At 40.9% G+C, this 20,937-nt stretch overlaps 1 protein-coding gene across 2 annotated transcripts; it reads right to left on the reverse strand.

Moving 5' to 3' along the window:
• Positions 1–999: 999 nt before the first annotated feature.
• Positions 1,000–20,862, reverse strand: ern1 (endoplasmic reticulum to nucleus signaling 1). 2 transcript variants are annotated; one of them, XM_040123476.1, is made up of 22 exons: positions 20,592–20,862; positions 14,461–14,581; positions 11,894–11,927; positions 11,617–11,689; positions 11,373–11,445; positions 10,242–10,364; positions 9,574–9,675; positions 9,224–9,485; positions 8,516–8,594; positions 8,030–8,189; positions 7,435–7,550; positions 7,103–7,294; positions 6,007–6,271; positions 5,788–5,878; positions 5,495–5,684; positions 4,999–5,098; positions 4,669–4,868; positions 3,972–4,119; positions 3,683–3,810; positions 3,060–3,183; positions 2,195–2,262; positions 1,000–2,100 (listed from the first exon to the last, which is right to left on the reverse strand). In XM_040123476.1, the coding sequence occupies exons 1-22, from the start codon at positions 20,667–20,669 to the stop codon at positions 1,534–1,536; spliced, it is 3,294 nt and encodes a 1,097-aa protein (XP_039979410.1). In that variant the 5' UTR covers positions 20,670–20,862; the 3' UTR covers positions 1,000–1,533. The 2 variants fall into 2 exon arrangements, with proteins under 2 accessions (XP_039979410.1, XP_039979409.1); XM_040123475.1 differs by having other exon boundaries at positions 7,103–7,297.
• Between the last annotated feature and the right edge of the window lie 75 nt (positions 20,863–20,937).

The raw sequence follows: 20,937 nt of genomic DNA on the forward strand, positions 1-20,937 counted from the left end.
AAAAAAGTAACTTGAATGTTGAAAATCCAAGCAACAAGATAGATCAGTCTTATATAAGACTTAATGTAATATTGTCCAGTCATCATCAACCAAGGTGCACAACTAAGACTGTCCTCCAAGCATAAATTCGGTGGTGATGTTGAAAGAAAATAGGTTTGGTGTCATGTAGCTCATGACGTCAATGGGCAGGGTGGTAGAATGGCAGGGAAAGTAAGATGCCAGTGTTTCTGGCTCAATGCATTTTCGTAAGTTTCCATTTGTTCACACCCAGATCCGAGTGGCTGGTTTTTTTTATATGTAAATGTATGTCAGTGTGTGACCTGGAGAGAGCACAGTAATTCCCACGTTCCCGCTCTGCACAGCCCTCAGTTCTACGATGCTAGTGCTTTTAATCGGGAGTCATTCACTCACTTGCAATAGAAGAAAAATCCTACTTGCGACTGGCATTGCTCCAAATCTTTTCACAACTTCAGACAAAGAGAGGATATACTGTAGGCCAATCTAACAAATGTTTACTGTAGCAACAGCTAACCCAGACATTTTAGCACATATCAGCCGCTTCGAGCACCCGTAAATAAAAGTATTTGTAAAATGTACAGTAAATACTTTCTTTCAAGGCACAGACTTTAGTTGTGGTTCTGGATCCACATTTTGAGGTGCATCAAGATCAATGCGCAAACGCGATCTTAGTATAAAAAAAAATAGAATTTAATGCTCATGTCATTAACTTCACTTTGACACCCTTGAAAGTTATTATACAGGAGCGCTCTGCAGCCTGACCCCTAAACTCATATTTGACTACATAATCACGAGGATAAAATTACCTAATGTATTCAGATGCCACCCTGAACACCCTTTGAAATGGTCCACTCTTATTGAGTCAGCACAATAGTCTTGATTGACAAAAGAGAAGCGGTCTAGCAGCATTAACTGGAATCAAGCACATTTAGCATAGTCAAATTTAAAGATGTATACCCATACAGCACAGTGATATTTAAAAAAAAAAAAAGGCACATCGGCCACATTAAACGATTAATTAATTAATGATCCAAATTCTGAATCAGTCTATACAAAAATATACATACAGTATCTGTGCAGTGAACAGGCTCACTCAGAAATACAACATTGCACAATAAAACAACCCACATGTTCAACAATATCCAAACGTGTTTCCCACAGTAGAGGCCAGATATATTTTTGGGACAAACACTTTTTTTTGGACATGCTGTTATAAAACAAAAAAAATTCTCTTTGCTCAGTCCAGCAACAAGAAAATGTCCTACAATATCCGCTTGGGTATCTCACTTCTTCTGGGCAGAGACGGACTTGTGGACGGTTAAGTTGGGGAACATTTTAACCCAGGTGAGCAGAAGGCACTTAATCAAGGGTGCAGCTACTGTACTTGGCAGTGGATCCCAGGCACTGCAGGCCTGGTCCTCACCAGCTCAAAGCTCAGCAACTGAGTCCCACTTTGCATCCAATCTTTAAGGCAATGCTCCCGTCTGTGCTGGGTCCACCTGACTCTGGTCCAGTTCACACTGGTTCATTGTCCAGTGTAGGAGGATTTGGCAGTGTGTGCATTTCAGACTGAATGGATTCTCTTTGCCTGAGAGGAACTGTAGATGATTCTGGGGCAAATGTGGGGGTCACTGTTTCACTGTGCAAGCCAGTCTGTGTTGACAGTGCTGGCGCTACTGGCCGCACTGTCTGAACCGGCAAATGTGAAGATACAGGCTCATCTGGTGATGTAGAGGGCACTGATTCAGCAGGTGTTACGTGACAGACCTGCACTGGCTGTGATGAATGTGTAGCTTCCTGGGTTTGTGAGGAGGGTGGTGGTGTGTGCATTGGCAGGTGCTGAGTGCATGGCTCATTTTGTCTTTGTGGCCCTGGCTGTGTGTACTGGGTCTGTGTTTTTGCAAGCTGCTCTGCAGTGGAGTAGTAAGGCAGGAATGGCCTCTCAGGTGCACAGGTCCGCATGGCCAGGTAGGTGTGCATCAGCAGGTGGGGGAAGCGGGAGGTGAAGTAGGAGACAAAGTCATCAGGGATAGAGCCCAGAGTCTCTTGTACCTCAGTAGGCAACTCTCGGTAATGGTGTTTCTGTCAGGGAAGGTCGGGCATTAAATTGGACGGTAGAAACCAGTTTCTTTGTAATACAGAGCAGTTTATCGTAGCTATGAGAATACACTCTTACCTTGTTTCTCATTGCACGTAAAAGATCTCTGACCGACCCGCCCTTATAGGAACGAAATTTCCTCAGATCTGCCAAAGAAAGAGAGAGAAAATCCCTGGCATCAACCACAGAAGGAATCCCTGACCACTAACCAACAGGAACTCCTGTGATGATACAGCTGTCTTTTTTATTTTATCCTGTAACTAAAGTACCTAAATTTGGACTGATCAGTGCAAATTTTGAAATATAAGAACAGAGAGATGAAATGCATGAATTTTTATGTTTCATCCAAAAAAAAAAAAAAAACATCTGGTGTTTGTGATTCTTCAAAAGACTTACAAACAGTCAAAAATTATGGGAAGTATAAAATAATTAACTAGTTTTGTAAAGATAGTTATTTTGTAGATATAGGAAAACATGAGTATACTTCTTTACTATGCAGTTGTAATAACATATATACACAACTGTATATCCATAACAATAGTAATAAGCTCACATTTATCAATCTATACTTTCGACAAAAAAAAAAAACAAAAAAAAATCTGTGCCACTGGCTTTATTGGTAAAGAAAAGCAGTTCAAGAAAATATAGCGTTGTGCTACTCAGTGGGTGGCAATGCGGATAAGAAGTGGCAGACACACATAACCACCCAGTGCAATATTTTCTGGTGACAGGATACAGCATTCGGTGCAGCTAATAATGTAAATCAGGCCTGTGGTTAAGCACTTCTCCAACTAGCTCTAAAATAAAATACTAATCTGGTCAACTTGTGGAGTATGATACAACTACCCTAAGTTTCAAGCAAATCAAGAAACTGAACTAATTTCCAACAGGTGGCTCCTGGTGCTATTTGACATGTTGCGTAACGTTTTAGCTAGTCTCATACCTGTCTTCAATGGCACTGTGATATGCTCTCTCCAGTCACCCTTGACAACAGCCCTCCCCCCTCTCTCCAGCTGTCTCACGATTGGCCCGTCCAGCGGTTCCTTTTCTATTCTGTCGCTTACATCCTGCAAGCAACCACAAAGATGCAACGTGTGAGAACTTCAACTAATATGGAAGGCAGGCAGTCAGCAGTCTTATTCTCGTTCAAAACATTATTACACAACAAAAAAAAACCTCCCCATTTAGTAAGTGAATGGGTTCCATTTCCATGAATGAAGGTGAAAGCACAGTCACAGAATTTTAATAAACTGTACATTAATCTTCATTAATGTATGGTTTATTGAAATTCTGTGACTGTGCTTTCCTGCAGGCTCATATTGGGCTGTAAGGACTTAATCAACTGAAGAGGATGTTTTCACACATTCTACACGCATTTCGATTTGTTAAGATTGTGAAAATTCAGCTCTTTACACAGTCAAATAAAGACGACCTGACATTACTGCCCAAATCACACTAAAATAGCCTGCATTTATGATTAAGTTTAATAGTGAAAATTGCAGGCAGAACATACATGTGAAAAAGTTTGACTGTGCAAGCCAGTCTGTGAAAAAAAGTGACTGTGACCTGAAAGAACTGTAGCTCCTTCTCCAGGCTCCAGAAGAAAGGGTGTTTGAGAACACTCTCAGCTGAAGGCCTCTGGTGGGGCTCCATGCTCAACATCTGCTCTATTAGATCTCTGGCTACAATGTCCCCTGTAAATCATTTTTAAAATATCATATATTCACAAAGTCATCCACATTACCCTTTCTAGCTGCCCTTCATCATTTACATTTATCAGTAACTAAATTACTATTGTTAGTTATATACATCTGGAAATTATCGGAGACAACAGAACCAAAACTTTGTTCCTCACCATGTTTGTCAGTTTGCAGATGATCGAGGCTGTATGTGCCAAGTAGGATGTTTGCTTGCCTCTGCAGAGACTTGCCAAAAGGGTGGCTTCCCTGAGACACCACGTAGTAAAACACACAACCAGCAGAGAAGATATCAACGGCGCAGGTCTACAAGGGAAAGAAAAGGAAAGCTTAGAGGAGGCCACAGTGTGGCATATAATGAAACAGAGCATTTCACACAACAACATTTGCATACAGTATCAAGATATGTATTCTACGTTTGGTTTATTTAGTTAATTACATTAACATGGCTGCTATCAGAAAAATGGCTACCACAGCCTGAAACAAACCTGTTCTCAGAAGTCAGTCAGATGCCATTATGTGCACCATATAGTATTAATCCTTTGAGTGTCAAATTAGCCCAGGTGTCTGAACACCTCTTTAACTTTTAATCTCCTTTTTTCTTCTTATGTGTGATCTTTCAGTTTTATTCGCTCTTTGATGCCCACATTCAACTTTTAAACGTTTGGGTGAGAGCTTCTTAGGTACCCTTATTGTTTTACAAACTGTAGCTTGTTTTTTGTATTGTTCTATCAGACTTCTAAATAAAGTGACTGCTCAAAAGGTTTATAACTTTGTGGTTTTTCTTTCTGAATTCTGACAACCAACAATACTTTTAGGCACGATGAGAGAGCTGCTACTGCACCACTGACTCACCGGGTTGTCTTTGCAGTCCTCACTGAGAACCTCAGGGGCGATCCAGCCCTCAGTGCCTGGCACCCCAGACCTTCTACTGAAACTGTGGCGGCCCACTGCTAGCTTCTTACACAAGCCAAAGTCTGAAATCATGGCCCGGACCCGACCGTGGGCATTGGGCATGGACACCAGGATATTGTGGGGTTTCAGGTCTCTGTGGACTGGAGGAAGAAGGTGAGAGGAGAAAAACAAGCTGTCAGGTGCTTCAAGGATGTAGTTACAGTTTTGTAAGACACAACAGCCAATAATAATGAGAATGTAAAAGTGATTTTGTATTTAATAAATGGATACCTATGTTGAGAGAGTGCAGGTGGGCCAGTCCTGACATGGTCTGCTGAAGCAGTATGACTGGCTCTAGTCCATGACGGTCGAAATCTTTCCTCTCCACATACTAGAAAGATGAAAGACAGTAGTAAGTGGAGTCAAAAAACTATATCGGGGTGTCTCATTTTGACATTGGTTGAAGCTGTGTATGGGACTAAATTCATTTTTGCTTGGGAGGTTTTTTCTTGTAGTTTGTGTCCTCTCTGAATAATGACACATGACTTCTGGCTGTTGTCCTCCACTTACCACCAAACATTAAAAATCACATGGTATGTTTTAACTCTCACAGGACAACTGTATTCTGATGACACAGAAAAGGTAGCGCATCATTACGGAAACATTAACTAAAACAAGGCTGCTATAACCAAAATACTTAAATTTTGCTGAAGAACAACACAAAATTAACTCAACCTTTCCCCGAATCCAAAGACGTGCTCAAGTGACCTATCAAGCCATTCATTACCTCCTGAAGTGAAGCAGCACACAGCTCAATGGCGATGTACTGGAACTGACGGTCCCTCTCAGTGCAGAAGTAGCGGATGACATTTGGGTGCTCATCTGACTCCCTCAGCAACTGAACTTCTCTGTCTGCAAAGCTGAAGCACTCTGGGAGAATTCTCTTCACTGCCACTGGACGGTTGTCGAACTGACCCCTTGTGGAGAAGCAATGGAAATACAACATTGTAACAAAGTTGTATTTCTTCAGTATTTTACAAAGAAGTTATGAATAATTGTTGACTAGCTGTTCAGACTTACTTGTATACAATGGTGCCCTCAGCACCGTGACCCAAGACCTCTTTAGGATGGAACGTTATGTTGCCCACTCGCACAACATTGGAGTCCTCATCTGGTACGGCAAATACATAATTTTAGACAGCGAAAACTGGTTTGAAACTGTAACTAACATGTACAACAGACACAAACCAATCAATTTTCACAAGTGTGAATGCGATCTCAATTTCTCCCTGTCTTTACCTCCATCTTCGTGCTCATTGGCCGAACTCCCCAACTCAGACACAGACAGATTGGAGTGGTTGGAGGCGCGCGGGGTGATGTTGGGGCTGCTGTGGTCTGAGCATTCGGAGCGAGGGTGGGCCACCTCCAGGAAGTCGGTGTCCGGGGCCAAACCCAGGCCCACGTCTGTGGGGGGAAACGGCTGCTGCCTCTGGAGCAGCTCCAACCGCTCCTCCATCTGTCTCTGGAACTCCTGGTGCTGCAGCTGCTGCTGCTTGTGTACACTCTGTGGAAATAGGGGACACTACGTCTAAGGCTAAATAACAAAACTGTGTGTTTGTGTTGTTGTTGTTGTCACTATATTTTTCGGTCCATCCAACAATTTGACATGTGGAATAAGTTTAATTGACTCTGCAGCCACTTTAGCACCTATTGTTGACTACAAGCTATTTCAGATTTGTTTCTACCTGTGGTGGAAAGTAGCAAAGTTCACACCCAAGTACTGTAGTTATGTACAATTTGAGGTACTTGTACTTAACTTGAGTATTTCTATTTTATGCTACTTTATATTTCTTGTCCCATCTTGGAGGGAAATATTGTACTTTTTTACAGCTATCTTTATTTTTGTTCTTTATTTATTATTTATTTATTATATTTGTTCCATAACAAAGATTAGCGAATACAAACATATGTAGAACTGTGTCCCCCCCCCATCCCATCAATTATCTCACTACTATCAGATTAATCTTGGAGGGCGTCTGTATATAAAGTAGTTAAAAACAGCTGCACCCTAATCATCTACAACAGTAGAGGTCTACCAACACATTAATGCATCAGTATTAACCTTCTATTATTGCACTGTATTAAAAATGTCATATCAAGGTTAATTTTTTCTGTAGAATGAGTTCTTTTATTTTCAATACTTTAAGTGGATTTTGTTACTAATACTTTTGTACTTCTACTTATGCAGATTTTCGATGCAGGAGTTATTATATATGATGATATATTGTTGTATTATATAAATATAATAATATTTCTTCAACCACTGGTTTATATCAGTCAACCTCAGGTAGTGGCAGGTAAGTAATAGTCCACTAGGTGGTGGTGTTACACTTACTTTGGGGTAGGTAATCACAAAGGCCACCCATCCAGCCAGTAGGAAGGTGGAGAAGATGATTGTAGCCATGTCTTTGAGCATAGAGTCCACGGGAGCTTCTGGACGCACAGTGCGACCACTGGCTCCGGGTTCTTGGATTGATGTTTCAGGCAGAGGTGAAGGGGGGCCGTCATCCATACCACTATCATTCACCTTCTAGGACATGGTGGGAGGGGGTCAGCAGATGGGAGGATAGGGAGGAAGAGAGTGAGAAAATCTGCAGAGATGCTTGAATATATCTGTAAAAACTTAAAATATACAAAATATCTCATGGATCACACACGGACACAGACCTCCTCTACTTTCTTGTCAGTGGTAGGTGGAATGACGTTGCCTTGATTGCGAGGGAAGCTGTCAGGGAACTTCTCCAGGATCTTGGTGTGAGCTTCAGGGGGCGTCTCATGATGACCTGAAATGCAAGAGTGAACTTTTTAATAACCGTCTTTATCATCAGGAGAAGCACAATTATGGGTAAATGTCTGACTTTTTTCAGCTGTGATACTTAGGCATTTATAGTTTTCTGTTTAAATGGCAAGAAAACTATATTATGTTGTTTCACTTATATTCACATACTTAATTTTATCATCCAGGAGAGGGCAGACTCAGCTTTACATAGCCACTCCAAGTGCAACGGACCATTCGGGGCCCTAGACTTCAACATGCGATGAATAGTAGTGAAAGTCAAAGCTCTCAATATACAGTTACAACCATTTTTCTTTCTTGATGTCTTGTTCACGAATTGTTAAAGAGAAACTAACACTTCTTCCTTTTTATGTGGTGGCCATGAAACCCTCTTCCTCACTGTACCAGGTAAGATAGATAGTAAGAAAATAAAAGAAGACAGTTTAGAACTGATATTACTGTCTGATTTATATACTAATGTAATACCTATTAGGAGCAGGTAGTTCCTCATGAAATTGATACGGTTTTGCTCCCGAAGTGCAGAGCTGAACTTGACACTGGTGCTGGGTGTGATGACACACTCCTTGTCCTCTTCGGTCTCCTGGCTATCAGGACCCTCCAGCATGGGAAAGGTGCTGCCACGAGGCTGTGGATACACGCACACAAACATTTAAGGAGTTCGGATTAATTTCCTATCAGGTGCCTAACAGGCTCGCATTAGAAAAAAAAAAAACAACCTCAACAGTATTTCTCTAAGAGCAGTAAACTGCTATTCCAGAGAGCCAGGCCTATGAAGCAGAGTGACTTGAGCTGGGGCAAGCTACAATGCAACTGGAACAGGATGTATGCATACAAACTCACTGGCATACCTAGAAACCTCTCACTAAAAGTAAAGATTAATTGAGACACCATGAAACAAGGAGAAACATTGTGTTTTGCTTAAATGAAAATGTACATGTAACTGTCACTCACCACCACAGTGACTCCATCATGCACCAGGGAGGGAGAAGCATAGAGACTGGTGGAGTATTTACCCACATACAAAGTGGCCCTGGAAGAGAACAAGCACAGTGAAACAATTGCTTGCTTGAGTGTTAAAGTACGTTACAGCAAGCTTCATGCTAACAGAAGTGTTATTCTTCTAATAATATAATAATAACACAATCTTGAGAACAGGACTGTATGTACCATTACAAATTCCAAATTCAGAAGAATTTTCAAAGTTCTCCATCACCTCCCTAAATAGGCAAAACTTTCACGAAAGATCAACCACTGAAAGTCCTGTTTGCCATTTTCAGCAGAAGCAGGTGTGAACCCAATATATTAAAAAAAACTACTGCAGTGCGAAACCGAAGTTGAAATCAGGCCCTTCAGCTCCCACTTGTTAGATATTACATGTCTAGACTTAATCTCAGCTTTAAGCAATCTTACATTGATCCTGACACTGATGGTTCCAACATGTTTAAGAAAACTCTTGGCCAATCCTTGGTCTCTGAATGATATTCAAGAGTATGAATGATATTAAAAAAATACAAACAAATCCTTTTTTAAAATTAAGCTGATATCTTAAAGTGGAAAAAAATACAAATAAGAAATGTTGAAGTAGTAACAATTATAAAAGTAAAAGCCTACAAAGGTAGATCTTGACAAAACGTCAGTCATTACACTCAGTCTGCTTACATGAACTTATTCTTGGGCTTCTTCTCTTTGGGAAATGGGTATTTCCACTGGGTAATGCGGCCAACCTCTCCAGACATGAAAGTGAGGTAACGCAGGGTTTCCACGGCCACATTAGTATGGGGAACTTTACGGAGGCCCTCGCGCTGCCAGATATACATGGCCACCACTGGAGAGTTGTAGTTCTGAACCCACTGCACGTCTCCAGATTCATTGTCCACAGTCACCACAAGGCCATCACCGTTGGACACAAAATGAGCCATCTCTGTGGGGAACCAAAGAGTGGACATGTGACCAGCACTGTCTATCAGAAACTAAAGCTACTAAGGAGCCAGATTGTCTAAGCGTCTTACTGTATTTGGTGTCATCATCAGGAAGGGTGGAGGCGTAGTCAGAATAGGTGGCATTCCAGCGCAGCTCTCTGCTCTTGGTGTCATACATAGTGATCGTATACTCTAACCGGGAGATTAACAAGAGCGACTTATCCACACAGGAAAAAGATTTGTATTGTTTTGCTTTCCTTATGTAACATACACAAAAGCCAGTCTTTGAGTATCCATTTCTGGGTGTAAATGCAAAGTGGTATTGAATTTCTTGTGCTTCAAAAGATGGGATTCATAGAATAAAAAAAACAGGGACACTGTGAAACAAAATCCACCATATATGCTGTTGGGTGACAAGGTGAGCTCTGACTTGACAAGGTGTCAAGCATTTAAAGCAAGTATTCAATTTGTATCATCCAATTATCATCCTAGCTTCCTCAGACTTTAAGCACCGCAGGGACACATTGGGGAGCGGTTGTTTGGGTGGGGGCAGGGATAGCAGTAGTGATGAGTGGGATTTAAATAAGTGTTTGCCACAGTCTGGGGTTGGAGCATGCAAGACAAACAGGCCTGTTAATTAACCACAATCAACAACTTTAATGGGATGGGCTGAAAAAAAAAAAAAAGAGGTAAAAAAATGAAAAAAATAAAATAAATAAATAGCTGAACTTGTGTTGCTGGATTGGTTTTGTTTTTACCGGTGCGTCCCAGATAAAGAAGGGATGAAGAGGGACACAGCATCTCAGCGAAGGAGGACGTCAGGGTCTGCTGTTTCTCACCAGTCAACAGGTCCACCACATACCACAAGTCCTGCTTCTTACCTGTTTATGATCACACAGACAAGCACAGACAGACAAAATTATCCACCCCTGCCACGATTACAGCATTCATATTGTTCTTGGCGAAAGCACAAGCATTTCAGTGTCATAAACTTGTCTATTTATAAAACTCTTTATCTTATTACATTTAATATTTATTTTACTACTTTCTACTACTGCTACGTTTGTCTACTCTGTAGACGTGACACCTACTGCATGTCTGTCCACTCTGGATGATAGAGTGCAAAACACACTGAGACAAATTTTTGATTTTTGGCCTATCTTAAGAAAGCTGACTCAACTTTTTACAGGGAATTGTCAAATTGACCAAAAGGAGCTCAGTGTGCAGGCCCAGTGAAGCAAAATAACACGCAGCGATTTAACCTTCACGGTGATGGGTGTTACCATTTTATCATTAAATGAGCAGCCCATGGCCTCTTTGTGCTGGCATCTCACTTGTTTTGTTAATGCAGGGAGTGGCAATAATAGCTTAATCATAGATTATTATGGATAAATGTAAAAACCATAAATTAGGACACACCCTTTTCAATTCAGAGAATCAATTGACAGAGGAGTATGGTTTGGCCTGAGAATTCCCTCAAACTGAGATTTAAAGAGTGAGAATTTAGGCCTGTAGCTTTTATAGGCCTTTGCATCTCCAATTTGCTTTGTGCTGACAGCATCTTCAGTTGATGAAAACAAAAGCTTCACTGATAATGACTGTGGGGAAGCAAATGCCACCCGCTTCCCTCTAAACAATGACACACACAGTCACTATCCTCTGCTAGCTGTAAATTCAAAAGGGAACAGGCTATGAATGCAGCTTGAGTGGAAGAATAAAGGTACTCTAACATATTCTGTTAAAGCCAGATTAAACCAGCTTGTTTAGGTGAGGAGACACACTGGGACACGGACTGCACACGTTTAGTGTTCAGTACGCAAGGGAGTTATAGCATACAGAACAATGTGTTTAGTCAAAAGGCATCATTTCTATTTGAGAATTAGACTTACCCATGTAAAGGATTCCATCAGAACTGCGACAGGGAGAAGCTTGGACCAACTCAGGGATAGTGAATGGTAATTTCTGTTTGAAAGCAATGATGCAACATTAGCTAACCACAACCATGGGGTGCATTTCTCTTAGCATGACTTATATGTGATGAGAGGATATGTTTTTCTAAAGAAGAGGGAACTGAAGAATGTTTCTTACTAAAGAGGGGAGATTAGAATTTGTGATAAAGTTGTTTCCTCTTACTGTGAGGCCTTCGTTGTTCTTTCCTCCCAGAGAGTACAGGCTACCATCATTTGGGTCAGGAAGAAAAGCTGGCCTGGTGGAAAGAGTAAAGAAGATACAGCATCACATCTCGGGACCAGCAACATAGATGTTTTAAGCCATTTGTCTGAGTGACAGACAAGACAAGTTCAACAGGTTACCATATCCATCTCATTTACCGTCTTTTGTTACAGACAGGTGCAACACACAAGAACATTTACGCATATGCCCATGAAGAAAACAACTCAAAGATACATACTCTGCCACATGTGTGGGGACCTGAAGAACGGGATCTGTGAGGAGAGAAAAAGAGACAAGATGCAAGTCAGGACAGACAAGAATATTAACCAACAATGGAAGCCATAGCCATTAGCTGTTGTGTAAGAGAATGACATGAACACTGGTGACATTCAACCACACAGAACAGAGTCCAAATGACAGTGGATTCCCCTGTGGAAAACATGAAAGGCAAACAGTCATGTTGGCAAACAGATTTTTCTGTGAATATGTCAAACACGTAACAACTATGGGAACAAAAACATTGACTGTTGAATGAGATCATATGTGATCATTTCCTCTAAAAAGGACTGGGACAATTAAACCTGTTGATGAGCCTGCGTTGTACTAAATATTCAACAAACAGACTAGATAAAGCAGGAGATCACTCCAGAAAGCAAATTTCACCGTTGTCCTGGTACAGCAAAAAAAAAAAAAAGAGTGTGCTCTGAACTCAAAATTGGAGATAAAAGTTTACAAATAACATGGTAAAATTTATCAGGCTACATGATACATTTTCCTTCCTGAAATGCCCCCAAGGGACAGGTTTTTACAACACATAATGTTTTTGCAAGTTTAGGCCCATTTACTACAAGTTTAATACATTTAACTATCTACAATTCTTGAGGGAAGTGCAGACATTTCTTATTAATCCATGGTTTCAACTTTAATCCATTACAGTCATAATGTAATGGATTATAGTTGAACATCACATCGTGTTTAAAGATTCCTCAAGTTGATTTTCATACCATGTGACATGAATAAAAACTAATATCTGCCTGGAATAAAGGAAAAATTCAGATAAGACACTATTACGTTTCTTTAAGTCAAGAGCCAAAGCTCGAAGCCCAAACCTTCATTGCTACTAGACAAACACACCTCCCTATAGTGTGAACATACAGGGCGTGGGCCAGATGGTGCTGATCTCTGTGGAGGTGCCCGAAGGGGGTCAACAATAGCAAAGGAGGAGGGGTGGGGCATAGGATTACCTAAATTTGTTACCTTAAGTTGCTCAATGACTGTTGTGCTCAAGAAAAATCGGCATTCATTAAATGTAATTGCTGAGACTGGCGTCACAACAATGGTTTTTCTAAGCTGCATAGAAAGACTTTAACCCCTGTTGGGTGAAATATAAATACACGTTCGCAACGCTCTAACAGGGAGAGACAAGCAAACAGTGAGAGGACATACATGTGGGCTGAGTTTTACTGTCGTGGACCATGGAAAAGATTTCTGCTTCCCCCTCATTATGTGGGTGTATGGTTGCCTTACTGGAGAACAACAACAGGTGTGTGCAAAGCCTGGTCCAGAACTGGTCAAATTTATATTCAATAGCTCTTCCAGGAAAACAGATGATGCGGAGGAAGCAGCCTCTGCCTATGATTATTAATGATTTGAGCATTAGGTGGACCTAACCAGGACTTGTAGTCTCAAACCACTTTAGTCTTATATAGTTTATAATATGGTACTAGTGAGGAAATTGTGAGAAAATGTACATATAAAAACAGGAAAAGTCTTCAATTGTCATATTGTGTCACTTATTCTAAGAAAGTTAACTTCCAGAAACAACAGTAAATGTCTTGGATAGACTTTTTCAGAACACATTTTCCGATAACCCTTCAGTCTATCTTATCTTATGTAATTCAAAAGCATATCATGGTTACATTAACATGGTAACCACGGTACATGCTGTGTGTGCAGGTGATACTACAGTAAAGTTGCTTACCCTTGCCCACTTTGACCTTGATTGCAGGCTATATTTGCCCCTCTTCAGTTAATAATTACCTAGTTTCTGTGCCTAACAGCAACAACTCACAGCATTTTCCTCAAGTACAGTCTTAACACAAAATGTAATCCTAGAAAATGTTTCTTACAACTAATAAATACCAATAGAAGGGCATCATCATTAATTTCTGACAAAATAAAATAAAGGTATATGCATTTAAATAATCAGTGTTAAAGTTATAGATAAAACGTGTTTTTCTGTTTCTCAACTGGCCATGATTGAAAATATAGGCGTGATTTACTTAATGGTGGTCGAGAGGTATCACATTGAACTGTTTGGTTTAACTTTTGGTAGTGGGTGAACCCTTCTTTTGACATAAGAATCAAGAATTGTGCTTTTACATAAAATCAATACACCAATTCTAATAACCATAAAATATTGCAATAGGTGGCGTGATATAAAGTAGCAATCACATGGAAGCACGGTCCTGAGCTTAGTCTGTGTACCAGTTAATTTGAAAGAGTAGGAAGTTTCACCTGTGGTCACCACTTTGTTAAATTCTTTAGTTATTTTATTTTCCTATAGTTGTGGTCTAGCATACCCTTTATTACACCGATTAACACCTGAAATGACAAAAGTAAAAAACACCTTAATTTGGTTTATTTAAAAAAAAAAAAAAGGCAGTGGGATCTCATTGTTTACCCCAGGGTAGCACACAAAAGCACTTTGTTTTTGAAAATGTAACCCGAATAAGAAACCCCGCCTTAAAACACACATGCAAACAAAAACTTGAGTTACGCTCGACTCTAGTCCTCTCCTCTTACCTTCTTTCAGAGTCCACTTAATAGAGCCTGATTTCTTGCTAACAGCATGCAGGTTTCCATCCAGGGTGGACACAAAGAGCAGGCTTTCAGGAAGGGAAACTGTGCCGGCACTGCAAAACCCCTACAGAAACACAATGCAAAAAAAAAAAATCATGGAGATGTAGTGTAAACAACCACATCTCTTCTCGGCAATAAAATATCAGCACAACTTATTTATTATAAGTTGTGCTGATATTGTAAATCAAAATGATCACGTACTCAAGTTAAAATCAAACATTTGCATGCAGGCATGAGTAAGCATGCATGTTAGTGCTTAAATCAACGTCAGGTCAAAATGTGTGCACCTGCATTAGGTTGGGTTGTGAATAATGACTTCAGCCACTGCTCACTCACTCAGGCATTACAGCATTCTAATGAAATTATTCACACACTGATATGATGAAGTCTGGCAGGCGATGAACCATTGTGAGACAAATGTTACTGCATTGTAGAAGGAGAGGCTTATTTTCATCATCACCCCGATCAAGTTAGCCTTTTGCTGGAGGGAATGGGGTGGTGGGCTGCCCGAAGCTGTATGCAACCTTGGCGCTTTGCGAATCAGTACCTTACAATGACAGTTCAAGAACACACTAGGAGGGGGCTGACTGGCTAGGTAACAGGGGGAAGGCTGCTGGATGAGCTCTCAGAGGGTTTGAAGTAACAGCCAGAGTTAACATGTTGCAACGTGGAGCAAAGTAAACACACTGGAAATGAGGCTGAGCACGTGTGCACGTTCCAACCTTTCCGTATTACGCTCATGCGAATGCACAAAGTACCCTACAAGGTTGGTTTGGCTTTTTTATAGGATTTTCGCACCGAGCTGAGTGAAGAGAGTGCGTCAACTTCCCTCTGCACAGACAAATAGTGGTCTGCCGGGCCATATTGGAACCCGTCTTTCCAGAACCTTTTACTCCCACTCAGAAATACGGTTAACATGCGCATGTGACAAGGACGCAATACACTCACAGTCATCAGAGATACTCAGAGAAAGGAAAATCAAACAAAAGAAAATCCAGTAAAAACAACTGAACCCAACGCCACTACAACAGCTAAGTGACCTAGCCTCATGACTCGACTTATGCCAGAATTAACAACACTGTGGGTGATGTGTGCTCCACTCACCCACTATGGAATTCTAAAAACGCTGCTCTTGATAACCAAGCTGTGGGCTTCTTATGGTTTTTGGCACCAGTGTGCAGGAATAGATTCAGTGGAGGAGTTTGAGAGCTCTGACTGCCCTCCAAACCAGAGAAGGCCACATGAACTCAGCCTGACCAGTACTTTCATATAAGCTGTTCTTCTTCAAAATGATATGCAACTGGTACACATGAGCTTCTCAAGCTACGAGAGTTAAGGAGGCTGGGAGAACGTTTCATCTGCGTTCTTCTACATTGTATGTCTTACAGACAAAAAGTCTCATGTTGCAGGCAATTTCCTACAAATCTTATTATTGGGATGCCAACTGTTCCTTTAGGTATACTTTTCCTACAGACTTATTATACGGGAGTATCAGCACTTTTCAGTGGCAACCTGTCAGGGTCAGCAGGGGAATGAAAAACCTGTGACTGCCACTAAACTTGCCATTTTTATTAAAGGAGTCTTAGAAAAGCCGAGCAGCTGAGACAGACCTAGTTCTCCTGCTGAACCACAGTAGTATTTATCAACATCCCTGACAAATCCCCCTGAAAAGGTCCCTGGGGCCAGTGTAAATAGCTCCTACATAAAATGTAGATTATCGGTTTATATTTACTAACACACTCTTCTGAGTATTTAGCCACTTTTGAGGAGATAAGGAAGGGGGGTTGAAATGCTATTAAACCAGACACAAACAAACCACCAGAGCTATTAACTCAGGACTCAGCATGTGTTAGGGAGAGCAAAGGAAATCACCACTCAGTGTTTCCTCGTTGTCATACAGCATGCATTTCCTTACAAAACCAGAAACCGACCAGTACGAGATAATCCGAGATGGGCGAGTAGGTATTTTACAATGCTCACTTCTTTCTCCCTGTGTGGTTTTCATCTTAAATTAATACGAGCATGTTATAACTGGCCAACTGAAGCCAAAACAACACCATAAACTGAAAGTTTCACACTATACAGAAAGAAACTGGGTCCTTCCACATTTGCCTACAGATCCCTGATGTAGTCTCACATCCTATACAAGCATCTGAGTCAATATTGTGCACCTGTGACTGTTCCCACTGGGCTGCCTGCATAGTCACAAGTATCACACAACTGCACTGATAGAATCATAACTAATCTGTTTTTTTGGGCCCCCCGTAACCTATGTCAGGGTTCTTGGTTTCGCAAGCAAATAACTTTCTGAACATCTGTTTATCTCCTAGTTTTGGATGGACACTGATATTCAACAAATGCTGAATATTCTACGGTGTTTGGCTTCCGGGACATCTTGTTTACAATGCTGGCTGCTCAAAGTGACTGAGGAGGTGATTTATACAGCTTGTTAGGAGACTGAAAAATCAGGCCATTCCCTCTCATTTCCTTATTCTGTGTGTAACACAGAAATGTTTAGGTGTTGCATAAGTGAGTTACATAATAAGAACAGAACTGGGCGAAACCAAAGTCTTGGCAAGTTCTGAGGTCTTAAATTTCCCTTCTGCAATGAGGTCAGACATGACTTAAAGGGACACTGACTACAATGCTCATGATATCACTGGCAGCGGGCTGCAGTATCACAATGCATCACAGCCTCTTGCATGGCAGGCCAATCTGAACATAGGACTGGCTGTAAGTGGCAGCTTTCCCACTAAGTGGTCACAAGCACTTTAGTAGTACTCCTAGGAGAGTTAGGGTTTAGGCAAAAGCTGTAAAAATGCAATCACTTGTCTTAAAAGAAAGAGAACTACTAGGTAGCGGGCCTCTTTACGGGAGAAAGACTGAATGCCTGGTGGCAACACAGGCAGAGGGGTCACTGAAGGAGCAGAGGAAGGCAAATCGGTAACCTGCACTTGCTGATTTTCATTACAAATGACTTGAGAAGTGGCCTTAAACGTCATCCAAAAAAAATACCAGAAAAGCCTAACTCTGTGTTTCATCATCATGGTTGCCCTGCATCCTAAAAGAAAACAAGCTTTTGGAGTCAGTTTGAACATCAGGCCGTGGTGGGACTCAATAAACCATAAGTGAGAGACTGTATTCCATTTGGCAAAATGAACTAGTAGTCTTACTTCATTTGTGACAGGGGCACTAAGATTTTAATTTATTGTTTTGACCTTGTATAATGCTAGGACATGGTTGCCAAATGTAATGAAATATGAAAGGGTAATGAATCACTTTTGAAATTAGTATGAGCAAAATAAATAAATAAAATAAAATATTCAAAGTTTGAAGTGATGAGTGTGAGTGAAAAAAACATGGGGGAAAAACATGCTGTAAAGCCCTGGTTTTTGCAGCTTATGTTGAAGAACAGGAAACAATTTGTAATTTGCATCTGATATTGAAAGGAGAGTAAAGGAGTTTTAATGCCCCAATGTATTAATTGGGCCTGTGCTAACTGTTACTTAATTTCTGATGAAAAGTGGAGCACTTCCCCACCATCGGCTTGTCTGCAGTCTGTTTGCAGCTTGCTCAGGTGCAGGCAAAAACCAACACAGGAACCAAGAAATATTTATCTCACCTCTGGTTACTTGTTATGGGAGATGTAGTGCAGCAACACATTCAAAAATATGTTTAGAAAGTCATTTTAAAAAATGCCTTTATGTGTAACCATGGAGCATGAAGAGCAGCCTGATGATCCATCAGTCTCAGAGTCCTAAATGAACATGGTAATTTGAGGTTTCCCTTCACGTCTTTACAAAAACCTGACGGGAAAGGCCTGAGGATGTTTGATTTCCTTCATAGTCTCACCAGGGAGAGATTTCACTGGAGAGACGTTAAAAAAACCTTCCTTGTCTACACAGTCTCTATCAGTACCTCTCTGCATGGTGTTGCTTCAGTCACGTGTTGGCCGTTGTTCAGGCATACTCAGTCAAAGCACAATCTACTGTTTTGATAAGAGTCTAAGATCCCAACCTTTTTTTTCTTTTAACCAAATCTGCATGTCTTAGTTCAGTCTGAACATGAAAAATTAAAGAATTAAATTTGGCCATGGTGACAGCAATGGTAAAACTACAGCTGAGGGATACATTGTACACACTGTTATCTACAGTTGCTTAAAAGTATTGTCGGGAATATTTGTTGTTATGAAGGGCCCACAAATGTGTGAAGTGAGGCATGAGCATAATGTGAGGAGAAGCATTTAAAAACATACATTGATGGCTGCTGAAATGTCTAGCTAGATTTTAGACAGTGGCACATCCTCCTTACAACGGAAAATAATCTGACTCTTAAAGTAGCTCAATAGCAAAGAAGAGAGTGAAAAGAGAGACATGAGTCTTTTCTCTATCTCTTTCACCTGTCTCTCTCTCTCTAACACACACACACACACACACACACACACACACACACACACACACACACACACTTATGCCGATATCTATAGATAGCCTATTCACTTGTCACCCTTACTACAGCAAAAGACTATCTAACAGGCTAAGAGAAGAACCGGGGACATGATGTGGGATTATAAAAATACTTTAACCTGCTTCTTAGCTAAAGTGGTGTACTAGCTTGGTAGCTAAGGGGCTCTGCATCAAATCTTTCAAGGGATCTGGCTCAGTTTTGACTAGTTAGCTGGCTCCCTTTTATGACAGGCAGTAACACTGTGGGATCCTCTCTCTGTTTAATCTGTTTCCTTTGGTAGAAAAATAAATGACACAACAATGCACCACTACCAGAGTTATATTTCATTGCAGCCTTCACTTGCAAAGTTGTTGGTACCTTACAGTCAGAATTTTTGTGTATTTTGTGTATATTGCATTTTTCACACAGAAACAAGGATGTTTTTGTGGTTACGTTGTACTGGCTTAGTGCAGTTTTTGCATGATTTAATCAGCCTAACCACAAACAATCGTCATGTGTAACAATGCTGTGCTTTGGCATGAGACTACAGATGCTGCGCACACAAACATGCTGTATCTGTCCTGCTGACTTCAGTTGAATGTACAGATATAATCAACTGAAAGGGAAGGCTTTTAAAAAAAGTGCAAAGCAAGTGGTAATAATCATCTTTTGATCTTTACCTCAGCACTGACAGAGATAATTTCTTGCGTCAAGCTAAAGCTTCTACTTTCATTGTTTGATCTAACTGTGTCTACGGTTCGGAGAATCTAATTTCAAAGTGTCTATGTATTAACAAGCCCAACATCAGAGACCAAAATTGTTATCAACACAACTCATCATGTTGTGCAGCCTGGTTTGCCACTTCTGCAACATGCACTGTGCAGGGCCCAAACAATAAATGTTTATTTCTAAGGCTGCAGCTGGAGTGCAAGCACAAGACGGGTGATCAGTCTTGTGAAATGATAAGAAGCGTGGAGTTAACATGCAAACAGTAGAAATATTAGTAATAACCAAGCTTTCACAACATCACTACACTGATTTTAGTAGTATAAAATGGCTTTTCACTAGTTTGATAATATGATTCTGAGATTCTTGGGGGGCGTTGATGAAATGAAACTACTAGCAAGGTTGCGGAGAGCCCGGCTTTAAAACAAAACAGTAAACACAAGGTTCAAACACATACACACACGCAGCAATTTCTCATAATCCCCTAACAGAGATATCTTTTTTTTTAAAAATCGTCCTGCTAAAGTTACTCGGAAAGGAGTAGGGAGGATTGAATCCCTCTATATGTGGCACTGGACTGATGAACTGGAAATGATCTATGTTGACGGTTCAACGCTGATACAGTTAATTAAAGGGTTTTAAAGCACATTTTACTTAAAACGAGTGCTTTCAGCCAGCAAGCTAACGTTAATGTTAGCTCACTTCTGTCATGTCAAGACAACACGCAGCACACAGGCAGAATGAAATATTCGCTGAATGGCAAATAATTTAGCTTGGACTAGTAATTATTGCGAGACTGAAGTCAGGAAACCAGCCTGTGTTCATTTAAAAGTGTGGTTTAGCGGGTAACTCCCAGCTAATGTTATTTAAGTTAAGCTAGTTTATCCCGTTAGCCCTCTTACCTTTTGTGGGAGACCAACGCAGCAAAGCAACGCCGAAATGCACCACACCAGGGCCCGACTGCTCGCTGTCCAGTCCATGTTTTGTGGTCTCAAACCGGGATAGACAGTTGGTCCGGACGGTCGTCGACTACATAGAAAAGGCGATTTAGCTCACAAGCAGACGCTACGAATTTTTTTTTTTTTTTAATCAGCGCCGTAACTTTAAAGGCATTGATCCTGCGGAGGCGGACACGGCGTTGGTTAGATGTGCTTCTTCCTGAAATGAAAACCGTGGGGGTTGGACTTTGGGATAGACATCCAAACGAGTGGAGGAGGGGAAATGTAGAGTCAGTGCGAGCCAATGAGA

The sequence above is a fragment of the Xiphias gladius genome, chromosome 3 (assembly GCF_016859285.1).
Source record: "Xiphias gladius isolate SHS-SW01 ecotype Sanya breed wild chromosome 3, ASM1685928v1, whole genome shotgun sequence".
NCBI lineage: Eukaryota > Metazoa > Chordata > Actinopteri > Istiophoriformes > Xiphiidae > Xiphias > Xiphias gladius.